We start from the raw sequence: 22,979 nt of genomic DNA, 5'->3' as shown, positions 1-22,979 counted from the left end.
CTATTTATTGGTAATTTGTGTGTTTATACTCTTCCATGATAAATGACAGACACTTCTCCAGCAGGAATTTGTTCTGCAATATCAAAGAAATGGCAGAATGCCATGTCTTTAGTACCCATTGAAAAACACTCAAGATCATCAGGGTACGCAATAAAAATAATGCAGCCTGACCGGCAGTGGTGCAATAGATAAAGCATCAACCTAGGACACTGAGGACCCAGGTTTGAAACCCTGAGGTTGCCAACTTGAGGGCAGGCTTACCAGCTTGCGTGCAGGGTCAGTGGCTTGAGCGCAGGATCATCAACATGATCCCTAGGTCACTGGCTTCAGCCCAAAGGTCACTGACTTGAAGCCCAAGGTTTCTGACTTGAGCAAGGGGTCACTGGCTCAGCTTGAGCCCCCTAGTCAAGGCACGTATGAGCAACAATCAATGAAAAACTAAACTGATATAACTATGAATTGATGCTTCTCAACCCTCTCCCTTCTTGTTTCACCCTCTCAAAAAAAAAAACAATAAAAATAATGTTACAAAATGGAAAAACAACAGCAAAAGCACTGTATTTGCCCTTTAAATCTTTAGATGTTTACCTTGTCACATAAAAGCAAGTTGGGCAGATGTCCAGGTATCAGATGTGTGCTTTTAAGCTCTTCCTTATCTTGATATTTTATATCCCTCTTCAAATTTTAAAGGCCCTGCTATCTGATTATACTCTACAAGCTTTAACTTTCTAACATTTCCCTGTGGTTTAGATCAAAACAATGATAGATATCTTTATGTTTAAAGCATTTTCATTTCATTCAGTTAGGATTTGCTTTAGATCTTTGCTCATACCACTAAATTTAGTTTTTTAGGAATTTACCTTCCAAAAGTATGTTGAGTTCATTTTAGTAACATTGTAGTTTTAGGGTACATAAGAATCTAGGAAGGTACAGTATTTCTTAGGGAATAAATGTCTAATGGGAATTGCCACTTGTCATCATGTCTACAAAGTTTAGATCCTAAAACTACAATACTAAGACCCTTCAAATGTTGCTCATACTTGGGACCTGCATAGCATGTCTCCCTCAGAAGCTCTGGTCTGGGGCTGGAATGGGTGCAGCTGTGCAGTTAAGAGAAGAAGAAGGGCTCATTCCTCTCCCACAGGCTCTGCTGGCACCATCCCAAATGGAAGACTGTCTTGATCTGTTTTTCTAAGTCCTAGTAGCCCAGCCCTGCTGAGCATGTTCCTGTAATAATGACATCTGGCTGTACCCAAACTGAACCTGTGGTGTGATCCTCCTTGAGGAACTAGAGCTGGAGACTCTAGCAGACACTGAGTGTTAAGGCTCTGGAGTAGGGGCTATATTCTCCCCTTCAAGTACTTGACCACACTGTCCCTAAGTAGGGGAACCACTATCTCTGTCCTCCCATCCTACTGATCTTATGCCATGTAGTAGGGACACTGGGGTGTGGCCAGCATGGAGCATTCTACAATCTTTCTTTAAAAACTATGGAGGAATTCCAGGCAACCTCAGGGGGTGGTGAAGTAGACGCTAGGTACTCTCTGACCTCAGAGACCCATGGACATTTTACTGATCTGCCCCAAGCTCAGAGCTATATAACTTTTGTATACAGCTTGGCCTCTCCCATGCACACCCAGTTCTAGTAGATACAGCCACAATTAGTGACTAGTGTGTAGCTCCAGAAAGGTAGCCCAAGGTTAGTTACAATGTCTGATACTGACCTACACCAAAACCCTGTCCAAGTGGGCCTAGAACCAACACCACCAGTGATAGACTTCAAACCTTACCAGAACTCAACACAACTAGCTACACAAATGGCATGACCAAAGGGGTACTCTGACAGGCAATAGACCCTGCTGGAAGCAACTCCACCTCAATGAGAAGCCCCTGAATAGCAACTCATACATAGTGAATGAGGCCTACCCTTATAGTAAGCCAGCCTGAGGGTTAACTCCATCCATTAACAAGCCAACAACATTGAACACTCAACTACAATGGCAGGAAGTACATAACCCACACAAGAAACATTTCTGGAGCACATACTTCCAGTGATTAAGAAGATTGTGCCACTGAGAACCAAAAGGCATGTACATCACAAAGTCCTCAAAACAATCTTGGAAGTCATAACAGATCTACCTAATACACAGAGTCAGATACAAAAAAAGCTGATAAAATGGGGAAACAAAAAATATGCCCCATTTGAAAGAACAAGAGGAAATAGCGAGAAAAAGAATTATATTAAATGGAAGCAACCAAAATACTAGATGCAGAATTTATAACAGTGGTTATAAGGGTGCTCAAGGACCTTAGGAAAAGAATGCATGACCTCAGTAAGAACTTAAAGAGCAAGTAAGCATTAAAAAATAAATAGAAACCATAAAAAATAACCAGTCAGAAATTAATAATATAATATCTGAAATAAAAAATACATTAGAAGGGCCCTGGCCAGTTTGCTCAGTGGTAAAGCATCAGCCTGGTGTGTGGAGGTCCCGGGCTTGATTCCTGGCCAGGGCACACTGGAGAAATGCCCATCTGCTTCTCAATCCAACCCCCTCTCCTTTCTATCTATTTCTGTCTATTTCTCTCTATCTCTCTCTTCCCCTCCTGCAACCAAGGCTCCATTGGAGCAAAGTTGGCCCAGGTGCTGAGGATGGCTCCATGGTCTTTTCTTGAGGCACTAGAATGGCTTTGGTTGCAACTGGAGCAATGCCCCAGATGGGCAGAGCATCACCCTCTGGTGGGTTTGTCAGGTGGATCCCAGTCAGGTGCATGCAGGAGTCTGTCTCTCTGCCTCCCCACTTCTCACTTCAGAAAAATACAAGGAAAAAAAAAAGAATACATTAGAAGGAATAAACAGCAGGTGAGATGAGGCAGAGGATTAAATCAGCGATTTAGTGGACAAGATTATGGTAAGCACCCAAGTAGGACAAGAAAAAGAAAAGATTTAAAAAAATTTTATTGATTGATTTTAGCAAGAGAGGAAGGAAGAAAGAGAGAGAAACAGAAACATTGATCTAATCCTGTATGTGCCCTGACCAAGGATTGAACCCACAACCTTGGAACTTCGGGATGATGCTTTAACCAACCAAGCTATCCAGCCAGGGCAAAAAAAAAAAAAAAAAAGATTTATTTAATTTTAGTTTTTAATTTATGGAATTGACATGATTTTAAGAGTCCACTCAATATTATACCTTCTACATTTTTTAAAAAATGAGGAAAGTCTAAGGGATCTCTGGGACAAGATCAAGCATAACATCATAGAGGTACCAGAAGGAGAAGAGAACAAGCAAGAAAACAAAAATTTATCTGAAGAAATAATGGCTTCACCCTAACTTGGTGAAGGAAATGACACGAAGTCCAGGAAGTGCCGACAGTGCCAAACAAGATGAACCCAAAGAGGCCCACACCAAGACACATCATAATTAAAATGCCAAAGGTTAATGACAAAGAGACAATCTTAAGCTGCAAGAGAAAGACAGTTACCTACAAGGAAGCCACCATAAGGCTATCAGCCGATTTCTCAACAGAAACACTTCAGGCCAGAAGAGATTGGTGTGAAATAGTCAAGGTGATGAAAAGCAAGGACCTCCAACCAAGATTACTCTATCCAGCAAGGCTATCATTTAAAATTGAAGGCAAAATAAAGAGCTTCCCAAACAACAACAACAAAAAGGTAAAGGAGTTCATTACCACCAAACCAGTATTGCAAGAAATGTTAAAGGTTCTGTTTTAGGAAAAAGAAAGAAGAAAAGAAATAGAAAAAAAGAAAAATATAAGTATAAAGAATAAAATCAATAAGTACCTATTAATAATAACTTTAAAAGTACATGAATTAAATGTTCCAATCAAAAGACATAGGGTAACTGAACCAGTAAGAAAACATGACCCCATATATGCTATCTAAGAAAGACCCACCTAAGAACAAAAGATACACAAAGACTGAAAGTGAAAGAATAGACAAAAATATTCCATGAAAGCAGAATAAAAAAAAAAGCCCTGGCCAGTTGGGTCAGTGGTAGAGTGTTGACCTGGCATGTGGAAGTCCCGGGTTTGATTCCCAGTGAAGGCACACAGGAGAAGCGATCATCTGCTTCTCCACCCCTCCCCACTCTCCTTCTCTCTCTTTCTCCCACCCTCCACAGCCATGGCTCATTCAAGTTGGCCCCAGGTGCTGAGGATGGCACCATGGTCTAGCCTCAGGCACTATAATAGCTTGGTTTTTAGGCAACGGCCCCAGATGGGCAGAGCATTGCCCCATAGGGGTCTTTCCATGTGGATCCCAGTCGGGGCATGTGGGAATCTGTCTCTCTGCCTCCCCACCTCTTAATAAAAAATAAAAATCTGCACTAACAATATTATATCAAACAAAATAAAACTTCAAAGCAAAGGCCCTAATAAGAGACAAAAAATATTACTACTTAATACTAAAGGGATCAATCTAACAAGAGTATATAACCCTTATAAACATATATGCACTCAATATAGGAGGAACTAAATATAAGAAAATCTTGATGGACATTAAGAGAGAGATCGACAGCAATGCAATCATAGTCAGGGCTTTTTAACACGTCACTGACATCAATGGATAGATTTCAGCAATTTTTTTGAGAGACAGAGAGGAAGGGAGATGAAGTTGCATCACTTTTGCTGTTCATCGCTTCTCATGTGTGCCTTGACTAGGAGGTAGAAGCCAAGTCAGTACAAGCCAGTGACCTTGGGCTTCAAGCCAGCAACATTACAATCATGTTGATGATCCCACACTCAAACTGGTGAGCCTATGCTCAAGCCAGATGATCCCATACTCAAGCTAGCAACCTTAAGGTTTTGAACCTAGGACCTCAGCTTCCCAAGTCAATGTTCTACCCACTGTGCCACCACTGGTCAGGCAACAGCAACCTTAAAGGACACACTAGACTGGATGGACTTAATTGATATTTACAGAACATTTCATCCTAAAGCAGCAGAATATGCATTCTTTTCAAGTCCACATGGAACAATCTCTAAGGTAGACCACATGCTAGGACTTAAGATAAGCCTTAATAAACTCAAGAGAATTGAAATCATATCAAGCATCTTCTCTGACCACAATGGTATTAAACTAGAAAACAATTACAATTATTAAAAAAACCTCAAAAACACTCAAATACATACATGGAGGCTAAATAACAAGTTATTAAACAATGAATGGGTTAATAAGAACAGGGAAGGAATCAAAAGTTACCTGAAGACAAAAATGAACACAGAACAACCCCAAATCTATAAGAAACAGCAAAAGTAGTCCTGATAGAAAAATTCATAGCATTACAGGCCTATCTCAAGAAACAAGAAAAATAGCAAATAAACAATCTAACACTAGATCTGGAAGAACTACAAAATGAACAACAAATAAAGCCCAGAGTAAGTAGAGGAAAATACTAGATAAGAGTGGAAATAAACAGAAAACAAATAAATGATACAAAAGTTCAATAAAATCAAGAGCTCATTCTTTGAAAAGATTGACAAACCTTTAGTCAGACTCACCAAGAAAAAAAAAGACCAAAATAAATAAAATCAGAAATGAAAGAGGAGAATAACTGACATCACAGAAATACAAAGGATTATATGTAAGACAATATTACGAACTATGTGCCAAAAAATCAGATGAAATGGATAAATTCTTAGAAACATAAAATCTTCCAAAACTGAATCAGGAAGAATCAGAAATTCTGAATAAACAGATTACAATGAATGACATTTAAGCAGTAATCAAAAAACTCCCATTCAACAAAAGTCCTGGACCATATGGTTTCAGAGGAGAATTTTACGAAACATTCAAAGAATATCTATCTTTCTGGAACTATTAAAAAAAAAAAAATTCAAGTGAAGGGGAAAATCACCAAGCTCATTTTACAAGGCATGCACTATCCTAATTCCCAAACCAGATAAAAATTGTACAATAAAAAAAATTATAGACCAATATCCTTGATAAACAGACACTAAAATCCTCAAAAAATATTAGCAAACCAAACTAGCAATACATTAAAAAGATCATACAACATGATTAAGTGGGATTTATTCTAGAGATGCAAGGATGATACAATATTAGCAAATCAATAAACTTGATACATCACACACAAAAAATAAGGGATAAAAATCACATGATCATGTCAAATAGATGAAGAAGAAACATTTGATAAAATCCAGCATCCATTTAGAATAAAAACTCTCAGCAATGTGGGACTAGAGAGATCAAACCTCAACTCAATAAAGGCCAGATAACAAATTCACAGTCAACATCATGTTTAATGGACAAAAACTAAAAGTGTTTCCCTTCAGAACAAAAACAAGACAATGTCTGCTCTCACCACTCTTCTATAACATAGTTACTGGAAATCTCAGCTGCAGCAATCAGACAAGAAGAAAAAAAATATCCAAACTGGAAAGAAGGAATTAAAACTGTCATCATTCACAGATGACATGATACTGTTTATAGAAAACCCTAAAGACTCCACCAAAAAACTACTAAAACTGATAAATGAATTCAGTAAAGTATCAGGATACAACATTACTATTCATAAATCAGTGGCATTTTTAGATACCAACAATAAACTATCAGAAAAAGAAATTAAGAAAACAATTCCATTTATTATTGCAGCAGAAAAAAATAATAAGATGCCTAGGAATAACTTTAACCAAGGAGGTTAAAAGACCTGTACTCAGAAAATTATTGTATACTAAAGAAATTAATTGAGGAAGATACAAATAAGTGGAAGCATATACTGTATTCATGGATAGGAAGATTTAACATCATTAAAATGTCCATATTACCCAAAGCATTCTATAGATTCAATGCAATTTCTCTTAAAATACAAATGGCATATCTCACAGATCTAGAGTAAATATTTCAAAAAATTCTAAGGAACCACAAAAGACTTCAAGTACCCTTAACAACCTTAAGAAAGAAGAACAAAGTTGGAGGTACCATACTAACTGATAACAAACTATACTACATGGCCATAGTAATCAAAACAGCATGCTACTGGCATAAAACAGATATATAGATTAATGAAACATAATAGAGAGTCCAGAAATAAAGCCATGTCTCTATGGTCAATTATTATTTGACAAAGAAGGCAAGAACATACAATGGGGTAAAGACAGTCTAGTTGATAAATAGTGTTGGGAAAATTAGACAGAAACATGCAAAAAAAAAATGAAACTAGACTACTAACTTACGCCATACACAAGAATAAACTTAAAATAGATTAAGGACTTAAATTTAAGTCATAAGGCCCTGGCCGGTTGGCTCAGTGGTAGAGCGTCGGCCTGGTATGTAGGAGTCCCAGGTTCGATTCCCAGCCAGGGCACACAGGAGAAGCGCCCATTTGCTTCTCCACCCCTCCCTTTTCCTTCCTCTCTGTCTCTCTCTTCCCCTCCCGCAGCCAAGGCTCCATAGGAGCAAAGTTGGCCCGGGCGCCAAGGATGGTTCCATGGCCTCTGCCTCAGGTACTAGAATGGTTCTGGTCGCAAAAGAGCAATGCCCCAGATGGGTGTGCCAGGTGGATCCCGGTCGGGTGCATGCGGGAGTCTGTCTGGCTGCCTCCCCATTTCCAACTTCAGAAAAATACCAAAAAAAAAAAAAAAAAATTAAGTCATAAAACCATAAAAATCCTAGAAGGAAACAGCAAATCTCAGATATTTCTCATAGCAGTATTTTTGCCTATATAGCTCCTCAGGCAGGGGGAACAAAGAAAAAATAAATAAAATGGGACTACATCAAACTAAAAAGCTTTTATACAGAAAAAGAAAACATCAACAAAATAAAAAGGAAATCCACTGAATGGGAGATCATATTTGCCAATGATACATCTGATAAGGAGTTAATATCCAAAATATATAAAGAACTTATACAACTCAACACCAGTAGAAAAATGCAATTAAAAATTAGGCAGAGGATCTGAATAGACATTTCTCCAAAGAAGATATACTGATGGCCAACAGACATATGAAACGATGCTCAATATCATTAATCATCAGAGAGATGTATGTTAAAACCACAATGAGATATCACCTCACACTATCATCAAGAAATCAACATATAAGTGCTGGCAAGGATGTGGACAAAAGGAAACCCCTGTGCAGTTTGTGGGAATGCAGAATGGTGCAGTCACTGTGGAAAACAGTATGGAGTTTCCTCAAAATATTAAAAATGGGACTGCCTTTGGACCCAGTGATTCTACTTCTGGGAATATATCCAAAGAAACCCAAAACACTAGTTTGAAAGAATATATGCACCCCTATGTTCATTAGAGCATTATTTACAATAGCCAAGATTTGGAAGCAACCCAAGTGACCATTAGTAGATGAGTGGATAAAAAGGTTGTGGTACATTTACACAGAAAAGTACTACTTAGCCGTAAAAAATAAGGAAATCTTACCTTTTGTGACAGCATGGATAAACATGGAGAATATTACTTTAAGTGAAATAAGCCAGAGAAAGACAAATACCATATGATCTCACTTATATGTGGAATCTAATCAATACAATAAACTGTGGAACAAAATACAAACAGAGACAAAATCATAGGGAACAGATGGACAGCTGTCAGAGGGAAGAAGGAAAAAGGAATGGGATCAAAGAAGGTGAAGGGATTAGCTAAATTATATATACATAACACACCCAGGGTAGCAATAGCCAGAAGGAAAGGGGGGGAGGTGGAGGGAGGAGAAGGGGAAAGAGGAGAAAGGGAGAGTGGGGGGGAATGGGGTGAAAAGAGACTTTACAAGGGGTATAAGGGTCATGATGTGATTTGTAGGGGGTGTTATACTGAGTGGAACACTTGAAACCATGTGAATACAGTAAGTTGAAAAGAAAACAGAAGCATAGATACATAAAACAGACTGAGAGCTAGTTGTCAGAGGTGAAAGAGTTTTGGGATCTGACTGAAAAAAAATGTGAAGGGATTAAGCAAAAGAAAAAAAAAAAAATATATATATATATAACACAAAAACACAGACAATATAGTATGGTGACAGCCAGAGGGGAAAGGAGGAGGGATAAGGTGAAGAGAACAAAGGGGGGATAAATGGAAACAGAAAGAGACTTTGCTTTTGCTGATGGGTGCACAATGCATTATGTAGATGATGTTTTCTTGAATTGTACACTTGAAACTTATATGATTTTGTTAACCAATGTCAGCACAATAAACTCAATTTAAAAATAAATAAATAAAATAAGGAGCACCAAAAAAATACTAAGACCCTTCAATGTGATCAGACATGATAGAATATTTTTCCTCCTCTTGTGTTCACTATTATTCCTTCACTAAAATGACTATTCTATTTTTATCCTTACAGTGTCATCTTTGCAGTTTCAGTTTCATAAAAAATAACTTTTTTATATGTATAGATAATCTAATGCTTGTCTGGTAGCAAAAGAAGAAAAATATTTTAAATTCCACATCTCTGGTCATTATAAGAAATAATATGTTGTATGCATTCCCTCCCAGCCATTGAATGAGCCCCAAATTATAGCAAGTTAGGTGCTCTAATGTTCTTTCCATTACTGCCTTCTTGCTTAGTTTTCCTTACCTAGTCTATGATCTGCCTTCAAACACCTCCCAACTCCTTAACCCACCACTTTCTTTTTCTTTTTTTTTTTTTTGTATTTTTCTGAAGCTGGAAACGGGGAGAGACAGTCAGACAGACGCCCGCATGCGCCCGACCGGGATCCACCCGGCACGCCCACCAGGGGCGAAGCTCTGCCCACCAGGGGGCGATGCTCTGCCCCTCTGGGGCGTCGCTCTGCCGCGATCAGAGCCACTCTAGCGCCTGGGGCAGAGGCCAAGGAGCCATCCCCAGCGCTCAGGCCATCTTTGCTCCAATGGAGCCTTGGCTGCGGGAGGGGAAGAGAGAGACAGAGAGGAAGGAGGGGGGGTAGAGAAGCAAATGGGCGCTTCTCCTATGTGCCCTGGCCAGGAATCGAACCCGGGTCCCCCGCACGCCAGGCCGACGCTCTACCACTGAGCCAACCCGCCATGGCCAACCCACCACTTTCCTACCTCTTTATTTCATGCTGTTCCTTTTTACCATTGTGCCTTCTCATCCATCTTTATCTGGAGAAATTCTTGAGGTATCAGTCAAATGTCTTCTTCTCTAGTGGATACTAGTGTTTCCTCCTCTGATCTCACAAAAAATCAGGTACCATTTATGGATGCCTGCATTGTACTAGGGGAACTGTGTAACACTTTTCCTCCCCTTTTTGCCTTCTCCCATCCCTCAATTTCTTCCTTCCTTTCTTTAACAAATATTCATTGAGCAGCCACCATGCACAAAGCACCTATCTTCACAGATCAATGACTTATTTTCACTCTTAATTTCAACTCTACTCCATTCAGCGACAATTCCTCCCCAAGGTCCAGGGGTTGCCAGATTTAGCAAATCAAAATATAGGATGCCTACTTAAATCTGAATTCCATAGAAACAATGAATATTTTTTTAGTATAAGTATGTCCCATGCAATATTTGGGACATAGTTACACTAAAAACTTCACTGTTTATCTGATAACAAATCTAACTGGGCATCTTGTATTTCATTTGGCAACTTTACCACCATCTCTCCTCCACTTTATAAAATGCAGCACTTAAATATGGTATATGTCCAACATGAAGACATATGAATTACTGACTTCTATTTTGTGGTTACATTTGCTTGATTAAGGTAGATTATCTTAAAAGTATAAATTATATATAGGAAATCCTACCCTGTTGAGGGGAAGAAACAATTCACTAGTGGAGATCAGTGTTCTTAACCAAGGATATACCAAGAACCAAATGGAAACCAGTTCTAGACCTCAGGCCTACAGAATCAGAAATTCTTGGGATAAGCAAAGAGGTTCTGATGATCACTGTCAACTGAGAACTGGTATATAGACCTTGCCAGAATATCACAGCACATTTCTTTTTTTTTTTTTCTTTTTTTTTTTTTTTTTTTGTATTTTTCTGAAGCTGGAAACCGGGAGGCAGTCAGACAGACTCCCGCATGCGCCCGACTGGGATTCACCCGGCACGCCCACCAGGGGGCGATGCTCTGCCCATCCGGGGCTTCACTCTGTCGCAACCAGAGCCATTCTAGCGCTTGGGGCAGAGGCCAAGGAGCCATCCCCAGTGCCCGGGCCATCTTTTGCTCCAATGGAGCCTCGGCTGCGGGAGGGGAAGAGAGAGACAAAGAGGAAGGAGAGGGGGAAGGGTGGAGAAGCAGATGGGAGCCTCTCCTGTGTGCCCTGGCCGGGAATTGAACCTGGGACTCCTGCACGCCAGGCCGACGCTCTACCACTGAGCCAACCGGCCAGGGCCTCACAGCACATTTCTAATCATTATCCTGTCTTTAGTACAGGTTTGTTTGGACTTGGTAATATTTGACAAACAATTTTTCTGTTGGATAATTGGAGGTAAAACTACTGGGATTAACCTCTGACATTTTTAGCTTGGTGTAATATTGTTTTAAATATATATATTCCTGCCTGACCTGTGGTGGCACAGTGGATAAAGTGTCGACCTGGAATGCTGAGGTTGCCGGTTCAAAACCCTGGGCCTGCCCGGTCAAGGCATATATGGGAGTTGATGCTTCCTGCTCCTCCCCCCTTTCTTTCTCTCTCTCTCTCTTCTCTAAAAATGAATAAATAAAAATTAATATATATATATATATATATTCCAAAAATTCTACAAATATAACACATCTAAACCAAAAAGAGAATGATATTCTGGCAAGAAATGAAAGCAAGCCTTGAAGTCCAACAGTGACTTGACTTATAACACACATATAGCTGTCAGTAAGGATTTGAGAATATTAAAAATATATTCTTCTGATTAGAAGCTGCATATAACTGAATGCTTATTTTGGCACCAAGCTAATGGCTGCATCTTGTTTTTGGCTTATTCTAAACTTCTCCCTCCTCGAAAAAAAATTACATGATAGAAACAACTAAAAGGGAGGTTAAATCCAGGTGCACTAATTTCTAAATGATCAGTTCCACACACACAAAAAACAAACAAACAAACAAACAAAAACAAAATACAGGTGCATCTGAGCTCTGAGTTCATTTGGAAAACATTGAAACCCTATAGAAGTGACAGGAATACCATCAGAACAGCACCTAAATGGGACACATGAACAGCAATCCTAGGCCACTCAAGACACAACTGAAAGAAACACTACCCCATCCCAGATCAGAGCCAAATTCATCAAGCTTGTTTTCTTTTCCTCAATTATTTAATTTAGAAAAGGCTACATCATCACCCAATTAAATTTAATTTTCTAAATAAAAATTTTAAAAAATGGTAAAAAAAAAAAAAAAAAAAAAAAGGAAAGGCTAAAGAATGTATTTAAATAATTTTCCAGGGTCTCCTCTGTCCAAACAGACCTTGCTTAACAAAAATCATCATATTAAATAATTCAAGAGAGACTGGTTTCTCACTAAACAAAGCTTGATGATAGAGTGGTTATTTGTGCTTGTTATTTATTCCACAGGACTTTCGACCATCAGGTATCTCCTCTCTGCTGACAAATTCAGTCTCATTATATATCATGATTACTATGTATTCTGTACAGATCCTTTGAGCTGTGTCTTCACTTAGAAAAATGACCTAATCAGAAATCTGAAATTTTCACAAGCAACTTTAAAATTACCTTTTAATCAGGGTGTCTTTTTTTTTTCTGAGTGTTTATAAATAACATTATTTACTACTTACATAAAAATTATTTTCAAATAAATCATGATTATCGTCAATTTGCCTTTGGAGTCTGCCTATGTGAGATTTGAAATCAAGAGGTTGGTAGAATGGAAAACTCGTAATAAAAGCCTTTCTAAGATCCTCACAGAGGATCCTGCATTTCATTTGTCTTCTTGAATAGTTTAATAAAACTAAGATGGCCCTGGCTGGTTGGCTCAGTGGAAAGAGCATCAGCCCAGGGTACAGATGTACAGGGTTCAATCCCTGGTCAGGATACACAAGAGAAGCAACCATCTGCTTCTCTCCCCTTCCTTTTCCCCCTTCTCTCCCTCTTCCCCTCCCATAGACAGTGGCTCAGTTAGTTCCAGTATTAGCTCCAGGCACTGAAGATACCTTGGTTGGTCTGACCACATCAGCCTCAGGCACTAAAAATAGCTTGGTTGATATGAGCATTAGTGGTTGGGGTGCATGTGGGAGTCTGTCTCACTATCTTGCCTCCTCTCAAAAAAAAACAACAAAAAAAAACAAACAAACAAAAAATTAAGACTCACTGGACAGGTGCCAGTGAGCTACAGGAATATAAGTGCTCATTTAAAGTAATAATAATAAAATGAAAGTCTCTAATGCAGGTTCAAAATGTCCTGGACCTCTAATTCATCATTTGTGTAAATTTGGTGTTATGTGGGGAAGGTAATCAAAACATAAGCAAAGCTTAGAGAAAATCAGAGTAAAGCACTTAAGTGCAAACATTTTTTTTTCTTATTAAGTGAGAGGCAAAGAGGCAGAGACAGACTTTGCACCCTGACCAGGATCCACCCAGCAAGACCCTACCAGGTGATGCTCTGCCTGGCTGGGCTGCAGCTCTGTTGCTCAGAAACTGAGCTATTTTAGTGCCTGAGACCAAGGCCACGGGGCCATCCTCAGCACCTGGGGCCAACTTAGCTTGAACCGTTTGAGCCATGGCTGTGGGTAGGGGGTTGAGAGAGAGAGAGAGAGAGAGAGAGAGAGAGAGAGAGAGAAATGGCGGGTGAGGGGGTAGAAACAGATGGTCACTTCTCCTGTATGCCCTGACCAGGAATCAAACCTGGGATTTCCACATGCCAGGCCAGTGGTCTACCGCTGAGCCAACTAGCCAGAGCCACTTAAGTGTAAACTTATAATATTTTTTTTCTGTTAAAGCAATACTGTCACTTACCTAATATACAAACTTAGGTAAAATAGATGCTCATAGAAATTGAAAGTTGTAATTTTTTTCCTGAAATAATTCTTCAAACATTTTCTAACACATTATTGTAAATCTTTAAAAACTGCCTTATATGTGTTAAAAATGATTGTATAAAGAGTCTAAAGACCTCTTGTCACCTTACAAAATAAAATGTCACACTTTCAATCTTAAAAAATTATGAAAACCTTTTTGAAAATACCAAAGCATTCCCATATTTCCTAAAAAATTTACCACTAAGTCATAAGTTCTCCAAATGAAAAGACCAGGGAGTAGAGTATATCACATTGCCTCCTCAAACCAATTCTCATCTTTTCCCTCCACTAGTAAAACCAAGCACAAACACTAAATCAAATCTTCATTTTCTTTCCTGAAGACACATGCCAAGGCTCCGCTTGTCTGGTGGGCATTGCCATACAGGTGTCCCAACACTTTTTCAAAGGCCTCATGACCCAAACAAACACACCTCAGCTCCAACCCCAATGCTGCTCTTTGCTCCATGTCCTGGGCTTTATTAATGCATCAACCACTTTGTGAGCTCCAAGGCAATCAGTTAAGACTCAGATGGAGCAGATTACCTCTCTAAGCCTGTTTCCTTTTCTGTGAAACCCGAGAGTGACCTACTTTAGAGAGTTGCTAGGAGATTAAATAAGATAATGATAAAGTAGGCACCATCAATATCCTGGTTTGGACATTCAGCATTTCTAACTTAAACAATTGCAAAACTCTTGGACTGATCATCTTGTTCCCTTTCCTCTCTAACCTGCTTGCTTATAAACTCCACAAGATAGCAGTGTAATGGGTCTTATGCCTTTTGTCCATTTCCCCAGATACCCACCCAGCACACTGCCTGGAAGAGAACAGATTGACAATGCTGACTGGTTCTCAATTCAGCATCCAGACACAGTGAAGCCATATTCTAAGAAAAACCACAATCTCTAGAGCATTGATGGAAGTCCTTTGCATACTGACTCATCACAACCTTATTCTCAGAAGCCCATGGTCCCAAAATTTCTGTTTCTCCCCCTATAATCCACTGTAGTATATAAATATGGACCCACTGGGCCCAGATATATAGTAAGCAAAAAGTTTATTTGGCATAGGTAGAAAATCATAAAATGTGTTAAATAATGATAAGTAGATAGTAAGAACAGCATGCATATGTTAAACACAGGAAGGGATGGGAAGACCAAGAGATAACTAATTTTCAGCATGTATTAAGTATACATGAGGCACCTGGACTCTAAATATTCATGATACACTAATCTACAAAGGGTTGTAGATATTCATGAGTACTCAATATTCATGAGACTTTAATTCGGCCACTCATTCATTGGTGACACTCATTCTGGCCCCATGCGCCCTTTGCCTAAGAAAGATAAACAAAGCCTATATTATTATTCAGCAGGCTTATTGATGAGCTGCAGCTGTGGCCAGACCCAGTTGTCCCTGCATCTCTCTGATAGAGTGTGTGCCATTAGCCCAAGGTCCCTTCTGTCTGTGGTCCTCCTTGAACTTTGTCTCTATTCTCCAAATCTAAATCATACTATTAGCAGGAAGGGCTGGTGGAGCAGAAAGAGAGAGAGAGGACCATTGCTTACCCCAAGATTCAGTTAGGTTGGTCATTCCACCTACTTGTACCCTGTCCTAAGTGTGTGAATCTATCTCATCCTGTTCATGTGATTGATGCACTTTAATGCATGAAGCTGCTGTTCTATGGTCTCTGTGAAAGCCTGAATGCAGGATTCTTAGAGGCCACCACTGACTCAAGGTAACATCCCACAGCCAGTAATATCCCAGTATACTCTGGCTGCTGCATCAAGAACAGATTGTAGGAGGAGCAGAAATGGAAGCAGAGACCTATTAGGAAGCTATTCCACTACTCTAGTCAAGAAATAAGGGCAGTCTGGGTTAGGATGGTAGCAAAGGGGGTAAAGAGACATGAACAGATTCGACATATGTTTTGCTAAGAGAATGAAAAACAAAAATGGTGGGAGTAAACAATATGAAAAGTAAATTAAGGCCCTGGCTGGTTGGCTCAGTGATAGAGTGTCAGCCTTGTGTGTGGAAGTCCCAGGTTCAATTCCCAGCCAGAGCACACAGGAGAGGTGCCCATCTGCTTCTCCACCCCTCCCTCTCTCCTTTCTCTCTCTCTCTCTCTCTTCCCCTCCTGCAGCCAAGGCTCCATTAGAGCAAGGTTGGTCCGGGTGCTGAGGATGGCTCCATGGCCTCTGCCTTAGGCACTAGAATGGTGCCAGTTGCATTGGAGCAATGCTCCAGATGGGCAGAGCATCACCCCCTAGTGCAGGTGGATCCCGATTAGGCTCATGCAGGTGTCTGCCTCTCTGCCTTCCCACTTCTCACTTTAAAAAAAGTAAATGAAGTAGAGACTATAGTCAGAGCAAGCAATTTCATAGCTTATGATATTGGAAATGGCAATACTCCAAAAGACAAAGAGATAATAATGTACCTAAGAACCATGGTTTGTCAGGGATTGAAGGGGCCTTGGAAGGTTATCTATACCAAACACCAAACAAACATGTGACCTCCTTCCTATATCTCTACTAAACTGTCAGTGAAAAATAATTCCAGACCTGCTCCCAGGGATTATCCATTTACATCAATGACCAAACAAATATGTGACACCCCTCTCCTCTACCCAACCCTGACCATGCTCATCCAGAGCCATCCAATAAAACTTCTGGCAGCTGTCTTCCAGAAAATTATCCCTTTTATTGACATGAATTCTGATCTATTAGGCCCTGTCCTTGAGGATACAGAAATTTAGGTCACCCCTCCTCCACCCTTTAGATTCCTGAAGACCTTTTTATCTTTTTGCTATCAGGCACACCTGAGTCTTCCCTTTACAGATTTCACTTTTCACTATTTTACTTTACACATGACAAATGTTCAGTTCTTTCACCATCATGGTTAGTATCCTCTGAAGGCATAAAAAATTAGCATCATCCCATGTAAAGGATTAATAGCACAAACAGAAGAAATCAGTCACCTTCGCTTGTCTCTGCTAGGCTTCTAATAATGCAACTTAGAATTAGCTCCTGTGGTGGCCACATCACAGAGTTAACTCTTGCCTGGCTAAAGTGGAATATGGATAAAGAAGACTAGTATATTTGGGGTGAAGGAACAAAGGCCCTCTGTTGAAATAAAATCAAAGTCTGTAGTTAATGGGTATAAGGATGAGGAGAAGGTGGTTGAAGCAAATGGCAGTAAATTCAAGAAAGAAGAGTGAATACCAATCTGGAAGTGGCAGTAGAGAAGTCTTTTCTCTTGAGAGTGTTGTGAAGAAAGTAATGTGGTCATAGCAAAAATATCAAAATGCTTGAAGAAAAAAGTCAAAGACATAGGAGAGTTTGCTCACACTAGATCAGCATCTGAAAGGATACAAGTATATCACAGAAGAGAGAGAGGAATGGCCAATGTGAGGTAGGAGGGAAAATCTGGTAAGTCACTGTTAATAACCACAACTAACAGCATGTTTATATTCACCACCACCAACAAGACACATAAGCAGTAGCATGGGCTCTTTATAAAAATCTAGAGAAACAGTATATAAGGGCATAAGTTAGAAGTGAAACAACTATAAGTCTGCTTTAAATAAATACCTTGAAAGAATCCGCTGTTTTTCACCTCTGGTTCATTTACTTGAATTGTGTCATCCTCAAGGTAGAAAAGGATTTTATAGCGTCTTATTCTATAGTTTTCTTGCCTTTTATCATGTACTTCATCTTGTAGATAAGCATCAAAAGATAATACCTGTTGAAAAAATAATTAGAAACTAAGAAATAAAAAGAAATTCAGCAAACTCAAAATCAACAAAGCTATTGCCTGTATACTTTTTGTTCCTGTAAAGAAAAAAAATTCAGATTTTGCCAGAAGACATATTATACACCAGCTATGAGAATGAATACACAATCCAAGTTTCAGTATATAAAGATTATTTTATATTTTCACCACTGTAAGGCCAGGAGCCGCCATTGTGGCCATTCACATGCAGGTTCCCATTGAATTTGGGCAGATGGTAAAGAAATGGTGGAGTCGGAGGATGGTGGGCCATTCTGTTTATTGGCGTCTCACCAAGACAGGCAAGCCACAAGAAAAGACAAAGCTCCTGGGAAAAGAAAGCCTGCTTTTCCCATGAAGGGCAAGGGATCAGGGAGGCCCCTGCAATGGTAATAGCAGGAACTGAGAGAGAGAGCAAGCTCCCAGTCTGCCCCACTTTATAGTGTAGAAATCAAAACCTTTAATCCAAGGGTCCCCAAACTTTTTACACAGGGGGCCAGTTCACTGTCCCTCAGACCGATGGAGGGCTGGACTATAAAAAAAACTATGAACAAATCCCTATGCACACTGCATATATCTTACTTTAAAGTAAAAAAACAAAATGGGAACAAATACAATATTGAAAATAAAGAATAAGTAAATTTAAATCAACAATCTGACCAGTATTTCAATGGGAACTATGCTCCTCTCACTGACCACCAATGAAAGAGGTGCCTCTTCTGGAAGTGTGGCAGGGGCTGGATAAATGGCCTCAGCGGGCCGCATGCGGCCCGCGGGCCGTAGTTTGGGGACCCCTGCTTTAATCCAATATACAAACAAGGAAGTCTCTGATACAAAGTTACTTATCTGAGGCATAATGGGATTCCTCATGAGAGTGCACCACCCCACATCATGCAATCAGTCAAGGGTGTGGGGAAAGGCTTAGTCTTAAAACTAAGCCTTAGGCCGGCCGACCCGGCCTGCTTATAGCTTGTCCCCCACACCCAATACAAACTATAAGCGAGCAAACATATATATCATATTTACAAACTTATCTGACCAACAACCACCATCTGGTCAGAATGAGGAAATGATATTAAATCAATAAATCCATCATTCAGTTCTACCATAAATTGAACTAGCGTCTTTGGAACTTCACAGTGGGATTCTATATGTATGTTTTATAGACAAAATAATATTCTTTCTCACAAGATGAATATAAGTTTTACATTTTTCCCATTAAAAATAACAAAAAAAAACTGTCTTAGTTCTAGGGTAAAATTATCCTTTCTGGTCCTGCTGATTGCTTGCCTTGAGAGAAATTCAACCAAGCAGGTCTGAAAGTCTTTCAGCACACCAGAGACTCCACCTTACACTCCTTTAGGAACCTCAGAGAGCCCAGTTCAATGCCAGACCCAGTCTTATCTTACACAGTGTGTATGTTTGCATGGATGGGTGGGTCCCTCAGGTAGGAGAGGTAGATTCTAAAATTAGAGATAATCAAAACTACCCTTGAAAATTCCTTAATAACTTTGGAAAACTGTGCCTCTCAGTAATACAACAGCCCATTTTTCTCCCATGTTGATGCAAAGGACTGACTGCCTCTTTGTTGAAGATCAATTGAAATAGCTTCCTTAGGCTTAGGTGCCATGTTGAATGAAAAAAACCAACAACAGATTTTTAACCATTGGAATAACTGTTCACATGGTGACATGCTCACATGCTGAAGACAGTAATTTAGGACAACCGAGGGAACAGTATATTTCGACTACTATTTCAAGCTTGACTTGGGGCACAGGCACCTTGAAAGCTCTATTTTAATATTCCCTTTGCTCCCATTTTTTATCAACTTTTATCCCTGAAGTTGCCAATTTTAATTGTGCATATGAAGTAACACCAGGGTAATTCAACATGGACAATATGATAAATATGAATGAGACTGGGGTAGTCAGTTATGCTAATTAGGAATATGTGCTCAGGGAGTGTTTAGCAAATTTCTATAAGCAATTCTCTTTTGTGATCGGCCTGCATACTGGCATTTATAGTAAAAATACCCCTCTACGGACTCCACCTCTGACTCCCCAAAGCACATGTAGAAGCCCCTATTGCAGGGTCTATAGTACTTGCTGCAGTGCTATTAAAACTAGGTTACAGAATGCTACGAATCACAACCCTTCCCAACCTGCTCATAAGTAATATGGCATACCCGTTTATAATGCTTTCACTATGAGGCATAATCATAACAAGCTCAATCTGCTTATGTCAAACAGACCTAAAATCACTAATTGCCTACTCATCAGTAAGTCATATAGCCCTGGTGATTGTAGTCATTCTCATCCAATCCCCATGAAGCTACATAGGGGCCACTGCTCTGATAATTGCCCACGGACTAACCTCCTCTATACTATTTTGCTTGGCCAATTCCAATTACGAGCGAGTCCATAGTCGAACTATGATCCTAGCACACGGCCTACAAACCATCTTACCCCTTATAGCCTCCTGATGACTTCTAGCAACATTCTCCTGATAAAACATGTCTATTATCCTTATGGGACTAAATATTATTATCACCACCCTTTACTCCCTATATATACTAATCATAACTCAATGAGGTAAACATACCCACCACATTAATAACATTAAGCCCAACTACACACGAGAAAATACACTAATAGCAATACACCTAGTACCCCTACTCCTCCTATCAATTAATCCAAAAATCATCCTGGGCACATTATACTGTAAATATAGTTTAATAAAAACTCTAGATTGTGAATCTAGAAATAGGGTCTAAACCCCCTTATTTACCGAAGAAGTATGCAAGAACTGCTAACTCATGCCACCGCGCCTAAAACCGCGGCTTTTTCAAGCTTTTAAAGGATAGTAGTTATCCGTTGGTCTTAGGAGCCAAAAAATTGGTGCAACTCCAAATAAAAGTAATAAACTTATTTAATATATCTCTTGTACTAACACTGCTTCTACTAACTATACCAATTATAGCAAAAACCCTCAACCTAGACAAAAAACCAAACTACCCAAATTACATTAAGACCATATTCTCATACTCCTTCGCAGCTAGCCTAATCCCGACCTTATTATTTATCAGCTCCCATCAAGAAATAGTAATCTCGAACTGACACTGAATTACAATTCAAACAATTAAATTAACCCTTAGCTTCAAATTCGACTATTTCTCAATACTATTCATACCAGTAGGACTATTCGTCACCTGATCTATTATAGAATTCTCAATATGATATATACACTCAGACCCAAATATCAACCGCTTCTTTAAGTACCTACTAATAATTCTAATTACAATAATAATTCTAGAAACAGCCAACAACCTGTTTCAGCTTTTTATAGGCTGAGAAGGAGTAGGAATTATATCTTTCCTACTCATCGGATGATGATATGGCCGCGCAGACGCCAGCACCGCTGCCCTCCAAGCAATCCTATATAACCGAATTGGAGATATTGGCTTTATTGCTTCTATAGCATGATTTATAATCAACTCCAATACATGAGAGCTTCAACAGATCTTTGCACTAAACCTAGAAAATACAAACTTCCCACTAATAGCTCTACTCCTGGCTGCCACTGGAAAATCCGCCCAATTTGGGCTCCACCCATGACTCCCCTCTGCCATGGAGGGCCCCACACCTGTCTCTGCCCTACTGCACTCAAGTACTATAGTTGTCACAGAGGTATTCCTATTGATTCGATTTTACCCTATAATAGAAAACAACAAACTAGTACAAACTATAGACTTATGCCTAGGAGCTATTACAACCCTGTTTACAGCGGTCTGCGCCCTTACCCAAAATGACATTAAAAAAATCGTTGCCTTTTCCACCTCTAGCCACCTAGACTTAATAATAGTAACTACTGGAATTAATCAGCCCCACTTAGCATTCCTCCACATCTGCACGCACGCATTTTTCAAAGCTATACTATTTATATGCTCCGGATCAATCATCCACAGCTTAGGCGATGAGCAAGATATCCGAAAAATGGGAGGCCTATTCAAGACCCTACCCTTCACCACTACCGCCTTAGTCATCAGAAGCTTTGCCCTAACAGGCACCCCTTTCCTAACGGGCTTTTATTCCAAAGACCTTATTATCAAAGCAGCCAATACTTCGTACACCAACGCCTGAGCCCTACTCTTGACCCTCCTAGCCACTTCCCTCACAGCTGTTTACAGCACACGAATTATTTTCTTTGCACTTCTAGGACAACCACGATTCCCTACTCTGATCCTAATTAACGAAAACAATCCACTCCTAATTAATTCTATCAAACGCCTGTTAATTGGAAGCATTTTCGCAGGATTTTTACTATCAAACACTATCCCTCCAACCACCACCCCACAAATAACAATACCACTTTACCTAAAACTCACAGCCCTGGTGGTAACCCTAACAGGGTTTATAATAGCTCTGGAATTAAATCAAATTACCTACAACCTAAAGTTTAATAAGCCCTCAAGCATATTTAAATTCTCCAACCTCCTAGGATATTTTCCCATTATCATACACCGCCTCCAACCACGAATAAGCCTTACAGCAAGTCAAAAATCTGCCTCCCTCCTACTAGATCAAATTTGACTGGAAATGCTCTTGCCAAAATCAATCTCAAATATACATATAAAATCCTCCACCACAGTATCCAACCAAAAAGGCCTTGTCAAATTATATTTCCTCTCCTTCTTCATCACCTTAATCCTTACAATACTTATATTTAATTTCCACGAGTAATCTCCATAATTACTACAACTCCAGTAAGCAAAGATCATACTGTAACTACCACTAACCAAGTCCCATAGCTATATAGCCCCGCAATACCCATAATCTCCTTACTAAAAAATCCAGCATCACCTGTATCATAAATCACTCAATCCCCTATGTCATTAAACTTTAAAATTACCTCCAACTCAACACCCTCATTCTCAATTACACTAACAATTAAACCCACCTCCATAAGCAAGCCTGCAATAAGAGAGCTTAGAACCGTCTTATTAGACACCCATACCTCCGAATACTGCTCAGTTGCTATAGCCGTAGTATAGTCAAAACCCACCAACATTCCCCCTAAATAAATCAAAAACACCATGAGACCTAAAAATGGCCCATCAAAACTAATCACGATACCACCCACCCCTCCACTCACAATCAACCCCAACCCCCCATAAATTGGCGAAGGCTTAGAAGAAAACCCTACAAACCCAACCACAAAAATGATACTTAAGATAAACGCAATA

General features: G+C 39.6%; 1 protein-coding gene across 2 annotated transcripts in view; it reads right to left on the bottom strand.

Moving 5' to 3' along the window:
- The window catches only part of EFHC2 (EF-hand domain containing 2), a 255,364-nt gene that overhangs the window by 161,036 nt on the left and 71,349 nt on the right, over positions 1-22,979 (bottom strand). For both annotated transcript variants that reach the window (XM_066356706.1, XM_066356705.1), the window contains exon 3: positions 17,560-17,710. In XM_066356706.1, coding sequence (XP_066212803.1) covers positions 17,560-17,710 — 151 coding nt within the window. The remainder of the gene's footprint in view (positions 1-17,559; positions 17,711-22,979) is intronic.

Source organism: Saccopteryx leptura, chromosome X, assembly GCF_036850995.1.
Source record: "Saccopteryx leptura isolate mSacLep1 chromosome X, mSacLep1_pri_phased_curated, whole genome shotgun sequence".
Classification (NCBI taxonomy): Eukaryota; Metazoa; Chordata; class Mammalia; order Chiroptera; family Emballonuridae; genus Saccopteryx; species Saccopteryx leptura.
This window is presented reverse-complemented; position numbering and strand designations above follow the sequence as displayed.